The 20,803-nt window shown below is 42.2% G+C and overlaps 1 protein-coding gene across 2 annotated transcripts in view; it reads left to right on the forward strand.

The window, feature by feature from the left end:
- Positions 1–20,803, forward strand: part of SPATA6L (spermatogenesis associated 6 like) — a 529,514-nt gene that overhangs the window by 161,738 nt on the left and 346,973 nt on the right. For both annotated transcript variants that reach the window (XM_086961205.1, XM_086961204.1), the window contains exon 5: positions 8,430–8,554. In XM_086961205.1, coding sequence (XP_086817331.1) covers positions 8,430–8,554 — 125 coding nt within the window. The remainder of the gene's footprint in view (positions 1–8,429; positions 8,555–20,803) is intronic.

The following is a 20,803-nucleotide window of genomic DNA, read 5'->3' on the forward strand; positions in this document are numbered from 1 at the left end:
TTTTAAAAAACGGGGGTGAGATAGATACAATAAAATGCACGGATTCGTATACACTGGTGACTTAAAAACAAGTGAAGCCACTTCTGCTCAGGCCCCCTGCCCTGCTAGATATGCATATATTAATGGGCGGCCCTGCGAGAGAAAGAAAGTGACACCTCTGCCTGTTGCTAAACGTGAGGTAATGATTCTCATCTGCCTCCAGAAAGGCCATTCAGACACCCACTGGGCCGCTGGCTGTATCCAATCAACTGCGACACCTACCAAATCTGTCCCCCAGACTGCTCCAAAAAGCAGCCCAGAGATGGAACTTGGCACCGGCCCCTCGGGCATTGCACCAGTGCCTGCGTTACCAATCTGTCGCTGTGGCAGAGTATATACGAGTGGGTACGCCCAAATCGCTCTGCCGTCTTTCTGTATTCAGGCTGCTGTACTCCATCCACTCCCACTGCCCAGAGGTATCTGCCCGACGCGCACCCAGGCCTCACAGCTCCCCTTTTCGCGGTCACGGCACCCTCCACATCATGCAGCTCCGTTCTGCAAGGTGATAGGTTTCACATTGGGAACTGAGTCTTTATTTCGCCATAGCAGAGGACATACTAGTGCACCTATCATCATCGCAGGTTGTACACCCGCTCAGTGCTTGCGGTGCTACTAACTCAGTGAGAAGTGAGGCCAAGCACTCTAAACTTTAAAACTGCGTAGAGCACGTACGCTTGGTTTTTTATATTAGTAGGGTCACGTGTCCTGTGACGCCTGTGCTGGATGGGTGTGGTGTGGGTGTATACCAGCTGTGAGGGAGTGGCTGTGGCATCAGTGTTGCCAGATTGGGCTAGATCACGCACAATTGGGCTATATTTTGCCGGTTGTGTGGTAACATTTTGGTTTGTGCAAGTTGCCTGACTGTAAATATAAATTTAAAAACAGCAAGGGAAACCCAATAGAGTCAGCCAGGGACCTTGGGAGCAATTCCTTTTAAGTGACAGTGGTCCCTAGGAAGGAAAGGAATTAGGAACAATGAATATAGACTCAGTCGTTACTATATTTGCTTGGCATGTCCAGCCGGACAGAGGTCTGGTATTTACTTACAAACAATATAAAGGTATTTTACAGCAATACACAAAGTGAGGCACAAGCCTGTGCCCTACTTGCCACATAAGCACATACAGTAAGGAACAAAACAGGGACCAAAGGGCTTTTAGGCAAAAGCTTAAGGTTAGTTGCACTGATAAATAGACAATGTCAAAGTATAACAAAACATAACTACCACCTTTACACTTTCAGTACAATTAAAGTTTGATTTGTATAAGGTGTTTCCAGGGTGTCGACGGCATTTCGATCCGCCTAAGCGATATGCAGATCATCATCCGGATATAGATATTAGAGAAAACGCTGCATGCACAAGTGGGTCTAGTGCAGATGATGTGGAGATAACTCGTTCAACAATTTGTTACCGGAATCAGACATAAGCAGCCGGAACAATGAAGGAAATTAAAAGGAGTATCTTGAATTATATATTACACCAAAACCTTTCATGAATTTCAATCGATTACATCAGGGTCATTTCAACGTAGGTGCAAGGATTGGTAGTTTGTTGACAAATTGCAGCAGCAACCATGAAGCATGAATAAAATGATAATTACTTGGAGTGACATGTACAAGGCTCATAAACATGGTGACTGGACAACCAATAACTAAAAATTAGAGAGACAGAAGTGCAACCGTGGGGGGCCGTGAATTGGCTCGAACAACCAATTTGTGATCGAAAGTAAGTAATATGCGTGGCTTACCAAAACTCTATCCCCATGACTATCCCTATCTACAATCTGGCTCACATACTTTATCTAGTGATAAGATCTCAATTCTCAGTAAAGGACTCTCCTTTGTTCCGACTACATGCCTGAATTTCCTGGAACTGCAGTCTGAATTACTTAAATTCTTTTGTAAAATCATACTTCATGCATTTTTTCTACCAAACCCCAGTCCTCCCAAATACCCAAATACACCTTTCAGACCCCCCTTCGACTTTTACACCATTTACCAATATGGTCCCAAGTGAAATCGTCACTTTTGAAAAAATTGTTCTTAAGGAAACATCACGAATAGCCAAATCGCACCTTTTCATCCCTTACAACATCTCCCTACAAGAAAGATCTGCCATTTTCACACTGCGCGAAAACACTAACCTAGTGATTAAACCCACGGATAAAGGGGGTGGGGAATTGACGCCTATAAGGAAGAACTCCAACGACATTTGTCTAACACAGACCATTATTGCAGGCTCCCGACTAACCCTACCAAGGAGTTACAGTCACTTATAAAACAGATTACCAATGAGGGCCTCCAGGAAGGCTTCCTGAGTAAACATGAGTTACTTTCTTAATGTAAAATCCCCTCGCACCCAGGCCTACGTTGAAATGACCCTGACGTAATCGATTGAAATTCATGACCGGTTTCGGTGTAATATATAATTTAAGATACTCCTTCTAATTACCTTCATTGTTCTGGTTGCTTATGTCAAATTCTTGAACGAGTTATCTCCACATCATCTGCACTAGGCCCACCTGTGCATGCAGCGTTTTCTCACCCCTATTATGTATTGCACTTACAGTGGCAAACCCTAATTCTTGAATGTTTGTATTTTCCCTCCCTTCCTTCCCATAGGCAATTGAGGCTTTCTATCTTTAGGCATAATATCTATGTCCTGATGATGATCCGCATATCACTTAGGCAGATCGAAACGCCGTCGACACCCTGGAAACACCTTATACAAATCACACCTTGTGTACTGAAAGTATAAAGGTGGTAGTTGTGTTTTGTTGTACTTAGACATTGTCTATCAGTGCAACTAACCTTAAGCTTTTGCCTAAAAGCCCTTTGGTCCCTGTTTTGTTCTTTACTGTATGTGTTTATGTGGCAAGTAGGGCACAGGCTTGTGCCTCACTTTGTGTATTGCTGTAAAAATACCTTTATATTGTTTGTAAGTAAATACCAGACCTCTGTCTGGTTCGGACATGTCAAGCAAATAAAATAACAACTGAGTATGTATTCATTGTTCCTAATTCCCTTCCTTCCTAGGGACCACCGTCGCTTAAAAGTAAATATAAATACAGCGCTCAGCAAAGTAGTATGTTAAAGCGCTTTATTAGACAAATATTTATTTGCAATACTGCTGCAACATCAATTGCAATGCATCCACTGCCTGCTTGACCCTGTCCCTGCCCCTCCTTCCCTAACGTAGCAATATTGGGCTAGTTTGGGCTACTTTTTGGTTGACTTTGGGCTATAGAAAGCTTAAAAAATCTGACAAATGTGGATGCGGGTGTCCTTGTTGGAGTGCTACTAGGAATCTGTGAGCCAAGTCCAACAATATGGCCAACATGGAAGGTACGGGGATTTACTGACCCTATATTCATCCGTAGTTCCACACAAGAAAGATGGTGGACATGAGATATCTGTGTGGATATGAATGTTTATTGCACATTTAGTGGAGTGTTGCATCTGTAGCAATACAGGGCCATGGAAAGTTAAAGTTTCCGTTTTTGGCACATGGAGGGCAGCCAATTAGAGACAAGCTTGTTGTCGGAGTTAGGCAGCGCCAACATATGTACTTATACAATCACTGCAATGTTCCTCAGCAGACACAGAGATTCAACCATAAAGGGTCAATGATTTGTGCTGCACTAAGGTACGGGTACCAGATATGAAATCATACAGAGAAGAGTCTATTGTAATGGGTTCATGACTTGTGATGCACTGAGGTAGGACAGCAGATGTAAAATTATATACAAAATATTGTATCAGAAAGGGTGCATGAGTTGTGCTGCACTGAGATAGGGGCATCAGAAGCATTTAGCGTCTGCCGGGTCAGCGAGCCACAGAATCACAAGTAGTGAGCCCTGCTATTGCTAGTGTACATCAAAGGCAGTAGTCAGCGCAGACATCGAGGAATGTTTTTAGTCACTTCCTCTTGAAAAAGTTCGAGGACTTAGGGTACAATTCTCTCTAATAAATAAATCCTATTTTAATTTCAATTGTGAGCTCTGCTGACCGCAGTGTAGGTGTATGGAACAAAAAATGAAACATTTATGAAATACACTGAGGACATCTTGGTTGTTCTGAGTACAGTTGTAAAGTACGGTATTCGGAAGCTTGATTCTGAACTGGTCGTTCATCATATCGTTGCCTTTTCCAGTAGGATACAGCTGTGGAAAACAACGAGCTTCCAACCTTGTTTCCCACACACTCATGGGAGTTTGTTTTGCGTTTTTCATCTAGAACAATTCAATAGTATGTCCTATCAGTTCTTTTGAATGCAAAGGATGTATAGTATAATGTTCGTGAATTTCTTCTTTTCTTGAATAGTCCACTTGAAATATGTGTTTCATCTTCTAAAGTCATTTCTTCTCCTACATTTACAATTGTATAGTAAATATTGTTTTGTACCAGATATAATGTAGCCTTTTGAACTTTACTGACATCTACTAACTATTGCCATATTTTCCGACTCTTTGTGGGTACACCATTAACAAGGAAGATTACAGGTTCAGTATCATCTCTTTTTACACTAACAGTTTCAACATTTTTCTTAAAATCTAAAGGTAAATACACAATTCTTCCTTTTAAAGCTCTTTATAGATCAGTTGAAGTTTTAGGCTGCCTACGAATTCTAATTCATTATGGAAAGCTGTAGCTGGCATTTTGTTTTGTTCTAATTTATTGTAACAATATTTACAAATACATTATATAGTACGTAACGTAAAACAAGCTTCCACAAACAGATAAGCAGCAAATTCTTTCTATTTATCATTGTTATCCTTTTCACTTTACACATCTACATTCCTAGTTTGAATTTTATAATGAGTACGTCGAGAACAAATACAAACATAGTTGGGATTTTCAGCCGAAACTTATCTTCCATCTCTTCTTCAACATGTACACTTATTAAACTGTTATTTTCTGTACAATTCTCTTGACTAGCAAAGAAACGTAACTCGATATTATCACAAACTTTTTTTACATCCAACACTGAACCATGCAAAAGAGCTGTACTATTTTCATTTAGACATAATGCAGGAGTTTTTACGTAGTATAATTTTCTAACTCATTTTTTACATTTTTTAATGATGTACTGCTAACATTGTTAAATGATGAAAACGACTTTGACACACTTCCTAGAAATCAAGCCAGAGAATGACCTTGCAGTGCTGTATTTTTTCTCACTTTGGAAATTTACTAAAGAAACCATAGGTTTCAGGCACGTTATAGTTAGAAATTAGCATTTAGAAAACCTTTGAAATTCACTAAAAAACCCATAGGTTTCAGGGATGTTATAGTTACAAATTAGCATTTTAAAAAACCTTTGAAAATCACTGAAAAAAACATAGGTTTCAGGGGCGTTATAGTTAGTTGGACATTTCCCCTCATACAAATCCATTGAAATTCCGCCGTTATAGTTAGTTGAGCTAACTATAACTCGCCCCCCTCAATGCACTGCTGATAATGTCACATATTACATCATTCATGCCATGGTCAGTGACATCACTGATGACATCTCAAATGGCATCACTGATGACATCATCCACGTGAAAATCTGATGCACTCCCTCATACCTTAATAAAACCTTTGTACATCCATTCTAAAATACAGACTACATTTTTAAAAGAGTAGAGACACCAATACCAGTTACTAAATATTCAATCACGGAAGCCTAGGTCTACACACAGATCATGTCATTCATCCATACAGTTAGTCATAGATGCATTGACTCATCAATACAACACTATAATAGGCACTCATACACCTATACAATCACTCACACACCGCCACTCATCTAGAGTTACTCAAACACCTAGTCAGTCATGCAAAGAATCAATCACACTTCTATTTACTTACCTATACAGTTAAACACACCCAACCTCACTTATTCATGCAGATACTAACATATACTTACTCTCTTATTCAACCACTGATACACGTACACACTGATCAAATACAACCACTCTCACACTCACTGGCTGTCATGTATAGTCATTTATATACTCCAACTCTCACATACACTGTGTTTAACATATGTAGTTACTTGGACATGTAGCACTCAGACATGCATTCACTCACCAACACACCCATACACATACTCACCCACTCATACAGCTGTTTCCACATGCACTCTTGAACCCATACACCCAGTGAATGAAGCACTCAAACATCTATGCACAGAGTCACACACCTCCCATCCACCCACACACACACACACTCAGGCACCCATACAAATATTCACGCAACCAATCAATAACCCATATAGACACTCATGTAGCTACTTCCCAACCAATGCAGCAGCTTACACAGCAATAGATAGTCTGATACAGACATTCTCACAGTTCAGTCACTAACCCATGCATTCAGTACGATTCATTTAATCACTCCCTTGTACAGTCAGTCATGCACCTACTAAATCCTCCATCCAGACACTTATACACCCACTCATTCTTCAATACATCTTTGTGTATATATATATATATATATATATATGTATATATATATATATATGTATATGTATATATATATATATATATATATATATATACATATACATATATATATACATACATATAGATATATATATATATACATATATATATATATATACATATATATATATATATATATATATATATATATATATATATATATATATATATATACATATTGATATATATATGTATATAACATATTTAAACTTTATAGAAACACACAGTCACTGGATGATGTCATTTGAGAGATGTCATCAGTAATGTCACTGACCATGTCATGAATGATGTAATATGCGATGTCATCAGCAGTGCATTGCGGGGGCGCGAGTTATAGTTTGCTGAACTACCTATAACGGCAGAATTTCAATGGTTTTGTATGAGGGAAATGTCCAACTAACTATAACGTCCCTGAAACCTATGGTTTTTTCAGTGAATATATATATACATTTTTTAAGTTGATGAGTCACTCAGATTATCTGGTTTTATTGTGAGATTTTATACAGCAATATAGTGAGTGGGCTGGATTTCATTTCAAGCCATATGAATCTAGAGGTCTTCCACTTCAAAGAGACTCTTTGCTTACTTCCTTGGAGCAAAAAAGGTAGCGTCATTGCCATTTCAAAGACACATCCCCATTAAATACATTTCTGTAAAGGAGCGAAGTGGGACATTCGGTGCATACGTTTTGCAGGCGTGCTGGAAACTAGGAAAACATTGTTTTAGCCTGGGGGGTACTGAAGAACTTGTTTACTCGAAGGGTAAATCGGTATATTATGTCTCCTGGCTGAACAGAAAAAATTGCAAAAATCAAATGGACAACCGGTTTGGAATAAGAGGAACTCTGATGACACTATAGGAAACTATACCTTCATAGCGATTTCATTATGCTTATTTTTTCTCTCTCTTTTACAAAACACAAACAACAATCCTCTCCCCCCCCCTTTAGTTTAAATGTATCTGCAACCCTCCATGCATGTGGTTTTTAAATCAGCCTTGGATGTTGCATATGTTATCATGAATTTGGAGTTGGGCTCCTATGTATGGAGGTACTTTTGCACCTATAATGTTCCACGATTTATTTTAAAGTAATATCACTCTTTTTGATCCTTTTCAGTTCCTGCCTCCAAGCGCAGGCAGTTTCCCACTCAATATGAGTACGCTAATCACCATGAAGGTCATTTTCCTATCTCTGTGACTTCAGAATATGTATTGAATTGAATTTTAAATATTCACATTGACTATATACAATATGGAGTTGGAAAGGAACCTATGACTCTTCTGCTGCTCAGTAAGACCATGATGTTTGAGTTTAAAACTCCTGCAGCATTACGCTTTGTTTAAAAGTCACCTTTAGAACATTGTTGTAGAAACGTTAAAGCTAACAAATAATTGTAACACTTTGTATTATGGATACCAGATTTTTCAATAAAATCTCAAAAAGATTTTTAAATAATTCTTACTTTTTAAACCAGCTTTTGAAAAAAAAACTTGTAACTTTTTAACTACAAACTCAAATTTTAAAATGTCTTAATAATCTGTTAGCTCATGTACTAGTTAAATATTTGTACAGATGTGAATCTCCTATCTGTATGTTTTTTCTCCCAGTCTTACATGCTCAAATTTAATGATATAAACCATTGCCAATATGCTTATAGTTGATGAAAATTAAACTTGTGACACTCTTAATTTGTTAGCGGTGTGTTGGTGGTGGGGAGTGGAGGAAAGCACATGACACTGTTTCATTCAAGATATGTAACTTTCATTAGCAGATATTCATAGGTCTTTTTACTGCAGGGATTGCAAACTTTAAAAATGCTCCAACTTCTACAGTTAGCAGCGGAAAAATTGGCTTCCTTAAGAACAAATCCTAAAATTAATTATATGTTTTCTGTTTTTCAGTGGGAGAGTTTCTGGCTTTCTTTGAAGAAAACACCCGAGAGTTTCTCTTCCCAGAACCAAAGCTGACCCCTTCATACCCTGGGGTGGGGAGAGAGCTGTTAATGAATACTGTTCGAAATTTCCCTGTAAGTTTTTTGTAGGGGACACTGTGCTCGTGTTTTTTAATGATGAAACATATTTATTGATCGTTTCAGATAATCTATCTATCTATCTATCTATCTATCTATCTATCTATCTATCTATCTATCTATCTATCTATCTATCTATCTATCTATCTATCTATCTATCTAAAAAAAAGCAGCTCCGGTATGAGAAGAGGCTAACTCGCGGGCGGTCCAGGTGGGCCACCGGAAGCCCAAACATTATTTCACAACTCAGGATGCTGGTGCAAAGAGTGAAATTTAATAGCAGGACATTTTAGAAGTTCTTGGCATGTAGGAGGGCCCCTTACAGGCCAGGGTTCAGTCCGGAGAGAAGTTCACAGGGAGTTGTTTTATCAGACCTGAAAAGTAACAGTGCAAAGAGTGAAATTTAATAGCAGGAAATTTCACTCTGTGCACCAGCATCCTGAGTTGTCCGGGTATGTTTTTTCAGATAACAAAAACGTTGTGGGCCCCTTAGAGGCCAGGGTTCAGTCCGGAGAGAAGTTCAGAGGGAGTTGTTTTATCAGACCTGAAAAGTAACAGTTGGTGGTGGTGTATGTGGTCTGATACTATTTTCAATTGTTCTTCCCACTGTTGCTCACTGTTGCTTGGGTTCACTGGTTTGACCATGATACTTTTTATCTGACCAGTCCCTAGTTGTGCTTTTTTCCTATGATTTCACATATTATTTAACATGTCAAATTCCACATGGGTTCTTCCTCTCACTTATTTTGTTTAATCTTTATGTGCAATATCTGGCACAGTTGATCAGATGTTATGGGTTTTTAAGTTTACATTTTGAGAACCATACCCAGGTTATGCATTATGTTGAATGGAACTTTATTTCTTTATTCATATTTTTTTTTATCATAACATGAAGTTTAATTAATAGTTATTCAATTTATATATCACATCAAATGAGAGATCGGGGAAACAAGGGAAAAAAGCTCACCCATCTCCGGTCTCTATCATGTTGCAGACATTTACGTTGTGCCATTGAAAATATTATGTAGTAGAGGAAGTGACTGCAGTAACTTTCTACTTCACAATATCATATACATCGAATACTGGCTTTACATACAGTGTAGTATGTGTATAGCAGGCAAGCCATGTATATTGGCTCTACCAATTCTTTTTACATATGGTATTAGACATTTGATTCCCCCCAAATCAAAGTTGACAAGAGAGTGCAGAACTGTATCCATTTTTCTGACCTGGAAGCAATTGGAAATCTAACCCAGGTTGCATATGTTATATGAATTTGTAAAGCGCACTATCACCAATGAAGGTATCCTGGCACTGAGCAGGTTTGTGTGCTTTGCCCTGCCTACGGTGGGTCAGTTAATTGAAAAGCCAGCTCTTTAGCTTCTTGCAGAATTCAAGGGGAGAGGAAGAGGCTCTGATGTGGAGTCGGAGTTTATTCCACACATACAAATGATGTAAGAGAAAACCTTCCTCCTGATCTGGTTCTGTGCATGCGCGGGGTGTGTGCAGGTAGGAGTCCCGTGGAGGTGTCTAGGTGGTTAGTAGAAGGAGATGCAACTGTTAAGATAGGTGGTGACTTGAATGTGTAAGCAGTTTGAACCGAGCATGTTTGTGTATCAGCAGCCACTGGAGCCCTTGTGGTGTGGCGTGATGTAAGTTCTTTGTGGGAGGTTGAGGATGAGTCTGGCTGCTGAGTTATGGATGGTTTGTAGTCTTTTATTGCATTGCTAGGTGATCACGGCTTAGAGGGTGTTTCGATATGCCACCTTGCTGGAGACTAGGGCATAAGTGACAGTTTTTCTATTGTTGCTTGGGAGCCATTTGAAGATCTTCCTCAGCATCTTCAGGGTGTGGCAGCAAGATCTAGTGATGGTACTGACCTTTGCAGTCATGTTCAGTTTGCTGTTGATGATTATTCCAAGGCTCCTGGGGAGTGTCTAACAGGGAGAGTATAAGTTGCTTGCCATTGGCGTAAGAGAGCATGTTGTTGTCAAGTGCACAAAAGATGTTGGCCAGAGGGATCACGTATATGTTGATGGGAAATTCAATAGCGTTTTAGGTTGATAGATACTACATTCGTAAAGGTCTTTCCTGCGTTTTACTGTGGTACCAGATATCTAGTGTGTATTATATCCTACTACCACAAACATAGGGGAAAGAATTACATTGCTGAATAAGTAAATCTTCAAATTATATAGTGTAATGGTCGTGCCTGGCTTTCTGAACCTGATGTTTTATTAATATTGAAACAATAGCATTTAGAAATTCTTCTTCCAGAATTATTCCAGCTATCTTTTTCTACTTTGAATTCATCTTGTAGAGATTTGCACACTCTAAATATGCATGGTCTTTGCAGGTCATCTGCATCTAAAACTTAGAGCAGTACAGAATGTTTGGAACCCTGTCAATGTATGTATGTCACTGAATCAGTTTGCTCTTTTTTTTCTTCCCCCTATATATGTTTGATTTTGTTTACCCTTGTGTAATAGAAAACCTTTGTGTTTCACACATTTTGTTTTTTGTAGAATTTTCCTTTTAAGTTCAATGGGGCTAGTTCCACTTTACTCAATAATAGGGTACTGTTTTATCCAGTAACTCAAGCAACTTATGGTTTATTTTTTCAAATAGAGCTTTTATGGTTTTTTTTCTGATTGTATTGTCTTGTTATTATTTTGAACATACTAACAGAGACTGCTTGAAGTGTGCTGATGGGCACCGATTTCAGGCCCATTGTCTGCTCTGTGGGGTGTCCGTAAACATGTTAATATTAAGGTAATTATTGTTGTGGGTAGAGACATGGCTTTCACTGTGTCTACTTTGCTTTCTATTGTGTAGGACATTCCAACAGGTGCATTGTGATCTCTACCGTGGTATAGTCAGTTAGACCCATGGAGACAAATTGATGTCTTCCTGATATCCTCCTCTCAGTGTCTTATAGAAGTGTTTTTATTCTGTTAGACACTGTAAGGACTTGGGAAAAACAAAAGTCCTTAGCCTCATTGTTCTTCACGCACATAGCACCTCTATGGCCAAGATCAAATTTGTTTGTGTTTACAGCACCACTAGGGTGACATGTTGGAATGGATATTGGACACCTCAGCAGGAAGGAGCTGGATACATCACACATCAATGAATCCACAAAGAAATGAAATGAAATTAAATTAAATGAAGAATTTATAAAGCGCTACACAGACCCTGAGGTATCTTGGCGCTAGATAGACAGGCAGGCAGAGAGGTCTAATTATCTGCTAAGTTGGTAAAGCCAGGTTTTTAAACGCTTCCTGACTTGCAGCAAGTTGGGCTAATTATTGAGAGAAGTAGGCTGGGAGTTCCAGAGTTTGGTGGTGGAATAAGTGAACCTTTTTACATCCCCATTTTACTCTGTTAATCTTAAGGATGGACAGATTGCCACTGGCTGACTATCTCAGTGATCTGGCCGGGATATAAGGCTTGAAGAGTTGCAACAATTGCCAGGGACCCTTGCCGCGTGTAGCCTTAAACACAAAACACAAAGCTTTGAACCAAATGAGTTTGCTGATAGGCAACCAATGAAGCTCAGAGAGGGCCTTGAAAGCAGAGTCAAAACGGGTGAGCCCAAGCAGGACTCTGGCATCAGCATTCTGATCATCTGGAGTTTATGTATATTGCGCTTGCTCACACTAGTGAAAAGAGCATTGCAGTAGTCTAGCCTAGAACCATTTAAAGCTGTGACCACTGTTTTCCGTAACTCGAAAGGGATGAACGGAAGTACTTTTTTTTTTAATTTTAAGGATAAAAAAACAGGCTGCTGAGGTACAATTTATCTGGGATTCAAAGGAAAGCTTGGAGTCAAAGAGAACTCCAAGGTTCTTTACTTTACTGGCTGGTATTGGAAAAGGCCCCATATCAATTAGCCACCAGCTATCTGACCAGGTAATTGGCGTGATGCCGAATAGCATGACTTCCGTTTTTGAAGTGTTAAGTTTCAAACAGTTAACCTGCATCCACTTTCCTATATGGCTCATGCAGTCTTGAAATCGAGATGCGGTAACCGTAGATGGACAGAATGATCTGAGTGTCGTCAGAGTAGGACACCAATGTGAAAAAGAAGCTTCTTATCAGTTTGGCCAGGGGGGTAACGTATAAGTTAAAAAGATTGGGCCTCAATGATGAGCCCTGTGGGACTCCACAGGGAAGTGAGAAATCCGGGGAGACGAATACATCATGTGCCACTGATTGTGTCCTGTTGGACAAAAATGATCTGAGAAGGAGGAGTGCTTTATCCCTGATTCCTAGCTAGGCAAGACACTCACCCAACATGTTGTGGTTGACCATGTCGAATGCCGCAGGGAGATATAAAAGGATAAGGGCAGCACTTCCCCCTCTGTCAAGGTTTGCCTGAGTTCTTCTGTGGCCATGATAAGCGCCAACTCATTGCTAGGATGGGCCCTGAAGCCATATTCCGAGTGGTCCAGGATGTCACCTTCCATGAGGAAAGAGGACAAAGGTGGCTCTAACGATAGAGTTGGTGTCGGTAAAACGTTTCAGTGATTTCTAACACTCTTATTCAGTTTGTTGCTTATGGGGCAAAAGATGGAGACACAGGTGATTTTATTCAAAGATTCTTTGTCTTTTGGTTGTAAGAGTAATTCCCTGTGAAAATACCAGACATATTTTACTTAGCGTTTTCCAAGCCTTCTGTGGTATCTATTCTACAGGGGTATTTTAAGAAAAAATTGATTGGTAGCGATTTGGACATATTTTGTCTCCACGACGTCAACAAACAGTAAGGCAAAGTTTGGTGAGAAAACTGCTCCCATGGATGTACCTTTGCGTTGGCGGTAGTATTACCCTCAAATAGAAAATTGTTTTTTTATTAGAGCTATTTCTAGGAGGGAAAATGTTAAATCAGCAGGGACCTGTACAAGGGTTGGTCTGCAAATCAGAAGATCTATTTTGACGTCTGGCAATATGAGCTCATCATCAGAACAGGGCTTGAACACCCGATATCTGGAATTAGAACATATGCATAAGCTTGTTTGTATAAGCTTTATTTTGACAACTCGTGTCATAAAAGCTAAAGAAAATGCCAGTTATAATAAAAGAAGAAGTATAAAAATAGACAGTTCATGCAGCAGCTCATTACAGTTAAATACAAACATAATTTATCTTAATTCACAGCTACGACGGAAGAGCAGTCTATAATTCAGCTGATCGATAATAAAAAACAATTAGTACAACATTACAATATTAACATGTACTTAAAACAGTATGGAAGAGGATGGAGGAACGTCACTGTATTTTCACATTTGAGGCTTCTTCAGTTGGACCTAGTTCACAGTACACAGCAGACCTTTTTATTGTTTTTCCAACCCCTTCAGACCTTTTTATTAACCCTGGGCGGAGCAGGAGGAGTGCCTCTACGCAAAGTTCCATGTAGTTGGAAAACAACTCCGTGGAACTCCGCCCCGCTCCACGCCCTCCCCCTCCCAAAGTAATTAAAAAGGTACTTACCTGCCCCGTGCCTGCCTCCTCCTCGCTTTCAGATCGCCATGCTGAATAATGCGCCAGACACCAGCTGCCTTGTAACACGTCCTTTATTCTCTGCGTTACAGGCGCGAACTGCGGGACTGTCCCCCAAGCTCCTTCCCTTCCCGGCCATGCCTGACCCTGGGTTATAGACAGGACAGGAATGGCTATACGACATCTCCCCCTTTTGTATTTTGAATGTTCAAAGGGTCTCTTTCAGAGTTCTTTTATGAGTCGAGTGGGTTTTCTAACAGTTTTCCGTGGTCGCCGGCTTCGTGGTTGGTTGGAGAGGCGCCCCTCTCTACTGTCACTAGCTTTCGACACTCGTTTGGGTTCTTCATACTTGTTCTCCTCTTGACTAGACACGTCAGTGTCCCAGTTAGATTGTCGAGCCCGAGTGTATGCTGCCGGGTTACACTTCTTGAAGTGTGACACGTTTCTTGTTGTTCTCTTGGTTCCGGACTCAGCTGTAATCATGTTCCCTTTCCTTCTGGTTACCTGTAGCCGCTGAGCTCAGTAGCTGAGCTTTCCTGCTGCACCAGAATCCAGTCTTCTTCTCTGATGTCGGACGTTCTGGCATGCCTACGCTGGTAAGCATATTCTTTCATCTTTGCTTCCTTGGTCCGATCACGCTCTACCAGTGTCTCATGGTCCGAAGTCGTGAACCTGTACTATGTGACAGCATCAGCGGCCGGTATCCAGGTGTGTGGAATTCGCCCAAGCATCAGAGTGGCAGAGCATTGGTTTGTAGTGCTGTGCGGCGTGGTCCTGTACGCCCCTAACACTTTGTTTAATGCTGGCTGAATGTCATGATGAGCTAGTTCGGCTTGTTGCATTGTCTTTTTTATGGTGGCCATAAATCGCTCGATCATCCCGTTGGCCTGAGGCCACAAAGGGGTGATCTTTTGGTGCTTGAAATTCAGGTGTCTGCGAAGTCTTGTCCGTTAAATGGTGGTCCATTATCTGTCTTTACCACCGTAGGGATTCCCCATGCAGCAAATGCTTCATCGATGACTGGTATGACGTTGGCCACTTTGATGGACGAAATTTGGTGAGCAATGGGGAATCGGGAATACTCGTCCATGATAACAATGAGGTATTTTCCTGACTTCAGCGGGCCGAAGAAATCGACAGCCACCTGTTGCCATTCGCTGTCTGGGAGGTCTGACATCTGTATGGGGGCAAGTGATTCTTCTCGCCCCACCAATTGACACTGTGGGTAGTCTTGTAGTGTGGTCTCTACCATCTGGTCGAGAGAACGAAACCAGATGCTTTCTCTCAGCGCCTTCTTTGTGGCTACTACGCCTCTATGTCCTTCGTGTGCCAGTTTGACGGTGCCTTGTGTTAAATGGTGGGGGATTATGATCCTCCTGTCTCTTAGTTGCAGACCATTGGCGCTGATGGAGAGGTCATCCTTTGACATACTTGAAGGCCATGAGTTCTTGTGTGTTGATGGCGTCATTTGTATTTGGCTCCTCCAGGTGTCTCCATGAATTGGTGCGGACACGGTGCATGATGTTTTGTAACGTGGCATCTCTTGCAGAGGCTTCTATGATGGCCTTTAGTGGAACAGCAGGTGGGCATGCTTAGTCAATGATGAAATGAAGGTATTCTTCTGCTACAGAGGGTCGCCCTTCGCGTCACTGCTTGGGGATGCAGTGATATGTAATCTGTCGGGTTCTCTGCCTTCCCGGGTTTGTGAATGATGGCATATGGGTAGTCTTGCAGACTGATACCCCACCGTTCGATCCGCGGAGGCATCTTCACCCGGGGGTTTCCAAAGATGGTTGTCAGAGCATAGTGATCGGTGATAAGTGTGAAGTGCTTGCCATAGACGAAGAGATGGAAATGCTCACATGCCCACACGACCGCCAGGGTTTCTTTTTCTGGTTGAGAATATGCTTTCTCCGTGTCGGTGAGACTGCGACTGGCGTATGCAGCGATGTGGCGTTGGTCTTCTTCTTCATCGCATTGTGCCAGAATTGCACCTAACCCAACGGGGCTGGCGTCTACCGTAATTTCCGACTTCCGTTTGGGATTAAAATATGCCAAGTTGATGGTTGATCTTACAGCAGTCTTGATTTTGTTGCACGCTTGTTCACATTTAGCTGACCGATGGAAACTCTGACCTTGTCGTGTCAGTTCTCGTAGTGGGTAGCTGATGGTTGCATAGTCCTTGATGTACCGGCGTAGTAACTGCCTATCCCCAGGAACGAGTGGATGTCGCTGACATCTTGCGGTTGTGAGGTGTCAGATAATGCTGATATTTTCGCGGGGTCCGGTCTTATGCCCTCTTTTGAGAAAATGTAGCCATAAAATTTGAGAGTTGATTTGTGAAACTCACACTTGGTTGACTATGAGATTGGCATTAAGGAGGGCGTGGCACACCCGGTCCAGCACCTTGCCTTGATCTTACAGAGTCTCCACGAACACCTGGATATCGTCATTGTAATTGAATGTGTTTGGGATGTGTTGGATTACTCATCGGGCGGTCTCCTGAAAGATCTCGCCCACTGACGAGATACCGAAGTTGAGGCGCTTGTATCTGAAGAGCCCTTGGTGTATAGTAAACATGTTCATACACAAAACCTGATCCTGATATCTATAAGCTTTATATTCCTTTTCATCATCTGTTGTTTAGTGTGTGTGGGTTCACTTTCTCCTATCACTCACTATGCCTCCTACAACAGTGACTCCTACAGCAGATTGTGCTTATCTCTATAATGTCCTTGTAACAACTGTGTGTCTCCCCGTGTGTGTCTGCCCTAACCACTCTCAGGCACTACTTTGTGTCCACCAACAAGAGTAAAGGAAAAAGTGTGGGCGGAAGGAAGGAACCTCACGGGAGTAACCACCAAGAAACTGCTGACTGGTACTTGTCAGTATGTTCCACTTCTCATCATCAGCTCCTTCCCACCAAAAAGAAATAGAATTTCAAAAGAAGAAAAATACCAATGGGAAAAATGATAAACAACTCAAAAGTGTGAAAACCTCATAGTATTCATGTGCATCTACCCCCCGGGGCGCCACGACCGCTAGTCAGTCTGGTACCCTGTTAAAAATGGAGTTAGATTACCCTGGCTCTCTGATATGCTTTATTCTGTGCTGGGTACCTTCTCCTATTAAAAACTACACTCTCCAGTTGAGCTTCGTTTTTAAAGTATATGAAGCCAACATGTTTCGTTGCCTATCTGTGTTGGGCGGCAACTTCTTCAGGGCTGGGGGTTTTCTTTGCCACACTGCACTGGACTGTGCCGGTTATTAAATCTGCAGACACATAGACACCACATACAAAGATAAAAGCATAGAGTGACACCAGTGAATGTGTTGCCCATATCATTAACACTTTTCTAAAAGCCAACTGTTTCAGGGAAAGCTGTATAATTTACCTTTATGAGGGTGTCTGCCAGCATACCTGGGGTCTTAATGCACTTGTACGCTTTATTGATCCCCTTCTGTGTGCTGCGGCCGCTTATCGTCAACCTACAAATGCGCATTGGGTTAGTGTATGTTGGATTGCTCCTAACACCAGCGCCCCTAATTTTCATGGGTGCATGTATCCCTTGTACTCATTGCCCCTGGTAGGTAATGCTACGAGTGCCTGCGAGGTGTCTTGCACTCGTTTGCTCCGATTCCTTTTGTGAGCCTTTACCCTTTGCATTGATCCACTATTCTACTATGCTCACACGCTCCTATGTTTGCCCAGTCGTCCCGCCTCCTTACGGTCAATAATGCTGAGCACCGTCTCTCATCGGGCTCCCGTTCCTGTTCGCAGAGGCTAGCTCTCCCCGCTGTTGTTTTGAAAGCCGGTGAGCGATGCGTGTATCGTCATCATGATGGGCGCCGCAGCACGTGACCCAGTCACGTGCGGCGGCCATCTTAGAATGGAGTGTACTTGCGGCCCATACCATTGTAGTGTGCCTGTTTGATCTCACCTCACCCTGGGGTTTCAGACATAAACTATGTACTAGTTATAGTCAAGTATGGATATGCTGTTTAATTCATATTTACGCATTTGACTATATTTCTGTCTCTACTATCCCAGTATATGACTCCCCTTGGTGGTTTAGAGGTGGTTTACGATGTAATTACTGGGTCTTGTGCTTGTTTCTGTTTGCAGGGACCGGATGTATCATGTTGGTATGCTGCGCACTATAATTACTAGTGGGCCTTCACTTCATCATATGGTTCTTTCCTACAGGCACTTGGTCTCTGCTTCAGTGGCTGTCCCCACTGTTTGAAATAAGGACCATGTGTAGGTCCACCTAGGAAAAGGTCTACACAGTCCCTTTATGTTTACTGTACAGGAGAGCCCTCCTGCGGTGACTCCTTCATCGTACGGACACCTTATTCCATTCAATTAGGTCATTCAGACCCCTTTTATCTGCCGCCTCTTGGTAGATCCATCGCGCTTCCTTGGTAGCCAGACTGGTTTCTATCGTGGCAGTGTGTCCCCTGATTCTTTCCAGGACCACCCATCGTATCTCCATGGGTTGGTGATTTGACTGTTTTAAGTGTTCTACCAATCTCGTCGTCAATCGCTCAGCCTTGAGCGTGCTCAGGTGTTCTTGAATGCGGATCTTGACCTTTCTTGTAGTGAGGCCGATGTAGTGTAACCCGCACGGGCATGTTAAGCGATAAATCACATTTGATGTGTTGCAATTTGTTAGACTGTTCAGTTGCCAGGTCTTGCCGCTCATCAGTTGGACACTTCTCGTTTTTGTTGTTAGGGCACATACAGAGCAGCATCCACAGGGGTGATGTCCCGTTAAAGCAGATGGTGCTGGTGCCTCGGGTTTTGGACGCGAATGTACCAGTCTATCTTTCAAGTTTTGGGACCTCTTAAAAGCGGACCGTGGGGGGGGCATCTTGAAACTACTGGTGCTCAATAGGTGCCAGTGTTTCCTTAAGATCTGGCGAATCTTTGATGAAAGTTGATCAAATGTAGTTACCACTGGTAGGCACTTGCCCCTCTCCTTTGGTGTTTTTTCTAGTAGGGCTTCCGTGGGGTACTGAGCGCTCACTTCCATGCTGCCTTCACTATTCTCCTAGGGTGGATTACTCATCGGGCGGTCTCCTGAAAGATCTCACCCACTGACGAGATCCCGATGTTGAGGCACTTGTATCTGAAGAGCCCTTGGTGTATAGTAAACATGGTAATGTATCTCCATTTGTCGTGCAACTCAAGTTAGTGATATCCCTTGTTGAGATCTAGTTTTGAGAAAACAGTCGCTCCAATCAGGCAGGTGATCATGTCGCTGAGGTGGGGTCCGGGATGTCGCTCCTTTTGATGGCTGTGTTCGGGGCTCGCATGTCAACACACAGGCGTACCTTGTTGTCTTGGCCTCTCTTGGGCACAACTACTAATGGCGACACCCATGGGGTGGGCCCAGTCGATCGTTCTATGATGTCTGCCCGTAGTAAGTCTTAGAGTTCGTCATCCACTGCTTGCTGGAAGTGGAACGGCACTTTCCTGTGATGCTGTTCTACTGGTGTCACTTGCTCATTGATATGCAGCTTGAACTTGAAATGGGGTAGTTTCCCTAAGCCACTGAACAGCTTCAGGAACTTCCTGATGATGTCAGGCGAGTCATCCACTCTGTACAGAATCTCTACCAGCTTGAAGCGTTCCACTGTTGGTGAGCTGAGAAGACAATCATCTGTTTCGGGGCCTTCAATCATATGGATTTGCGCATTAATTGTCCTGTCTTTGTATATCAGCATTGTGTAAAACTGTCCCAGACATGGCAATGGTTCTCTGGATGTCCATGTGTAGACTCGTACTGCAACTGGCTCCAGTTTCGTTTTTGGGTTAATTCTCTGATACTCGGTGGTGCAAATGTAATTAAGCGACGCGCCTATGTCTAGAACGAACTTGGCAAATGACTTCCCATCTGAATGTGTAACCGCAGGTACTTTTTTAGCCTGTCTGGATCTGCCACCCTGTATACATATTCGTCACTGTCTTGCGATATCGGGGTAAGTGTGGGCGACTCTCTGGATGTCGACCCCTGAAATCGGTATGAGCTGTGTGACTGTGTGCTGGACCTCGATGAGCTCGTTGAACTGTCTCTTCTCCCTTGTATGTCCTTGATGTGGTGACGTGACCCTGTGTTACGCTTGGCTGGTCGTGTTTCCTTGTGATGGGTTTGGCAGGCGGCTTCAAAGTGGTTATCTTTCCCACATCAATGGCATTGTTGGCCAATGGCTGGATACAGAACCGTCTGAGGGTAGTCTTGTTCACACCAATAACACAGTGGCAGTTGTCGTCGGAATGGCTGCTCTTGTTTCCACTGTGAGGTGACCTTGCGTGAAGTGGTTTCATTGATCTTCCAGATTGCTGATAATCCGGACAATGTCTTGGTTCGGTGTGAGATTGTACAGAAAGAGCTTAGTCTCTTTTTTCTGTTTTACTGGCTTCCATCTTTTTCGCATGCTCTTCCGCTTGGTCATTTATTCGGGTGAGTTCTTCATAGAATGAGAGAGTAGTGCTTTTTCAGTAGTCGACGGCTTAACGATTCCAACTGACACCCTTCAATAATGCGTAGGTGAAGTGCGTCTTCCGTGCTGAAGTTGTCAAATTCGCAATAGCGAGCCAGACGCTAGAGGCGGGAGATAAAATCGCCCATGGGCTCATCTCGCTCTTGTGACGCAAGGTTGAATGTGTAGCGCTCATAATCTAGGTTCTGCTAGTGAAGGAACTTCCTGTTCAGGGCCTCTCTCACATCATCATAAGAC

Source organism: Lissotriton vulgaris, chromosome 3_1 (assembly GCF_964263255.1).
Source record: "Lissotriton vulgaris chromosome 3_1, aLisVul1.2, whole genome shotgun sequence".
NCBI lineage: Eukaryota > Metazoa > Chordata > Amphibia > Caudata > Salamandridae > Lissotriton > Lissotriton vulgaris.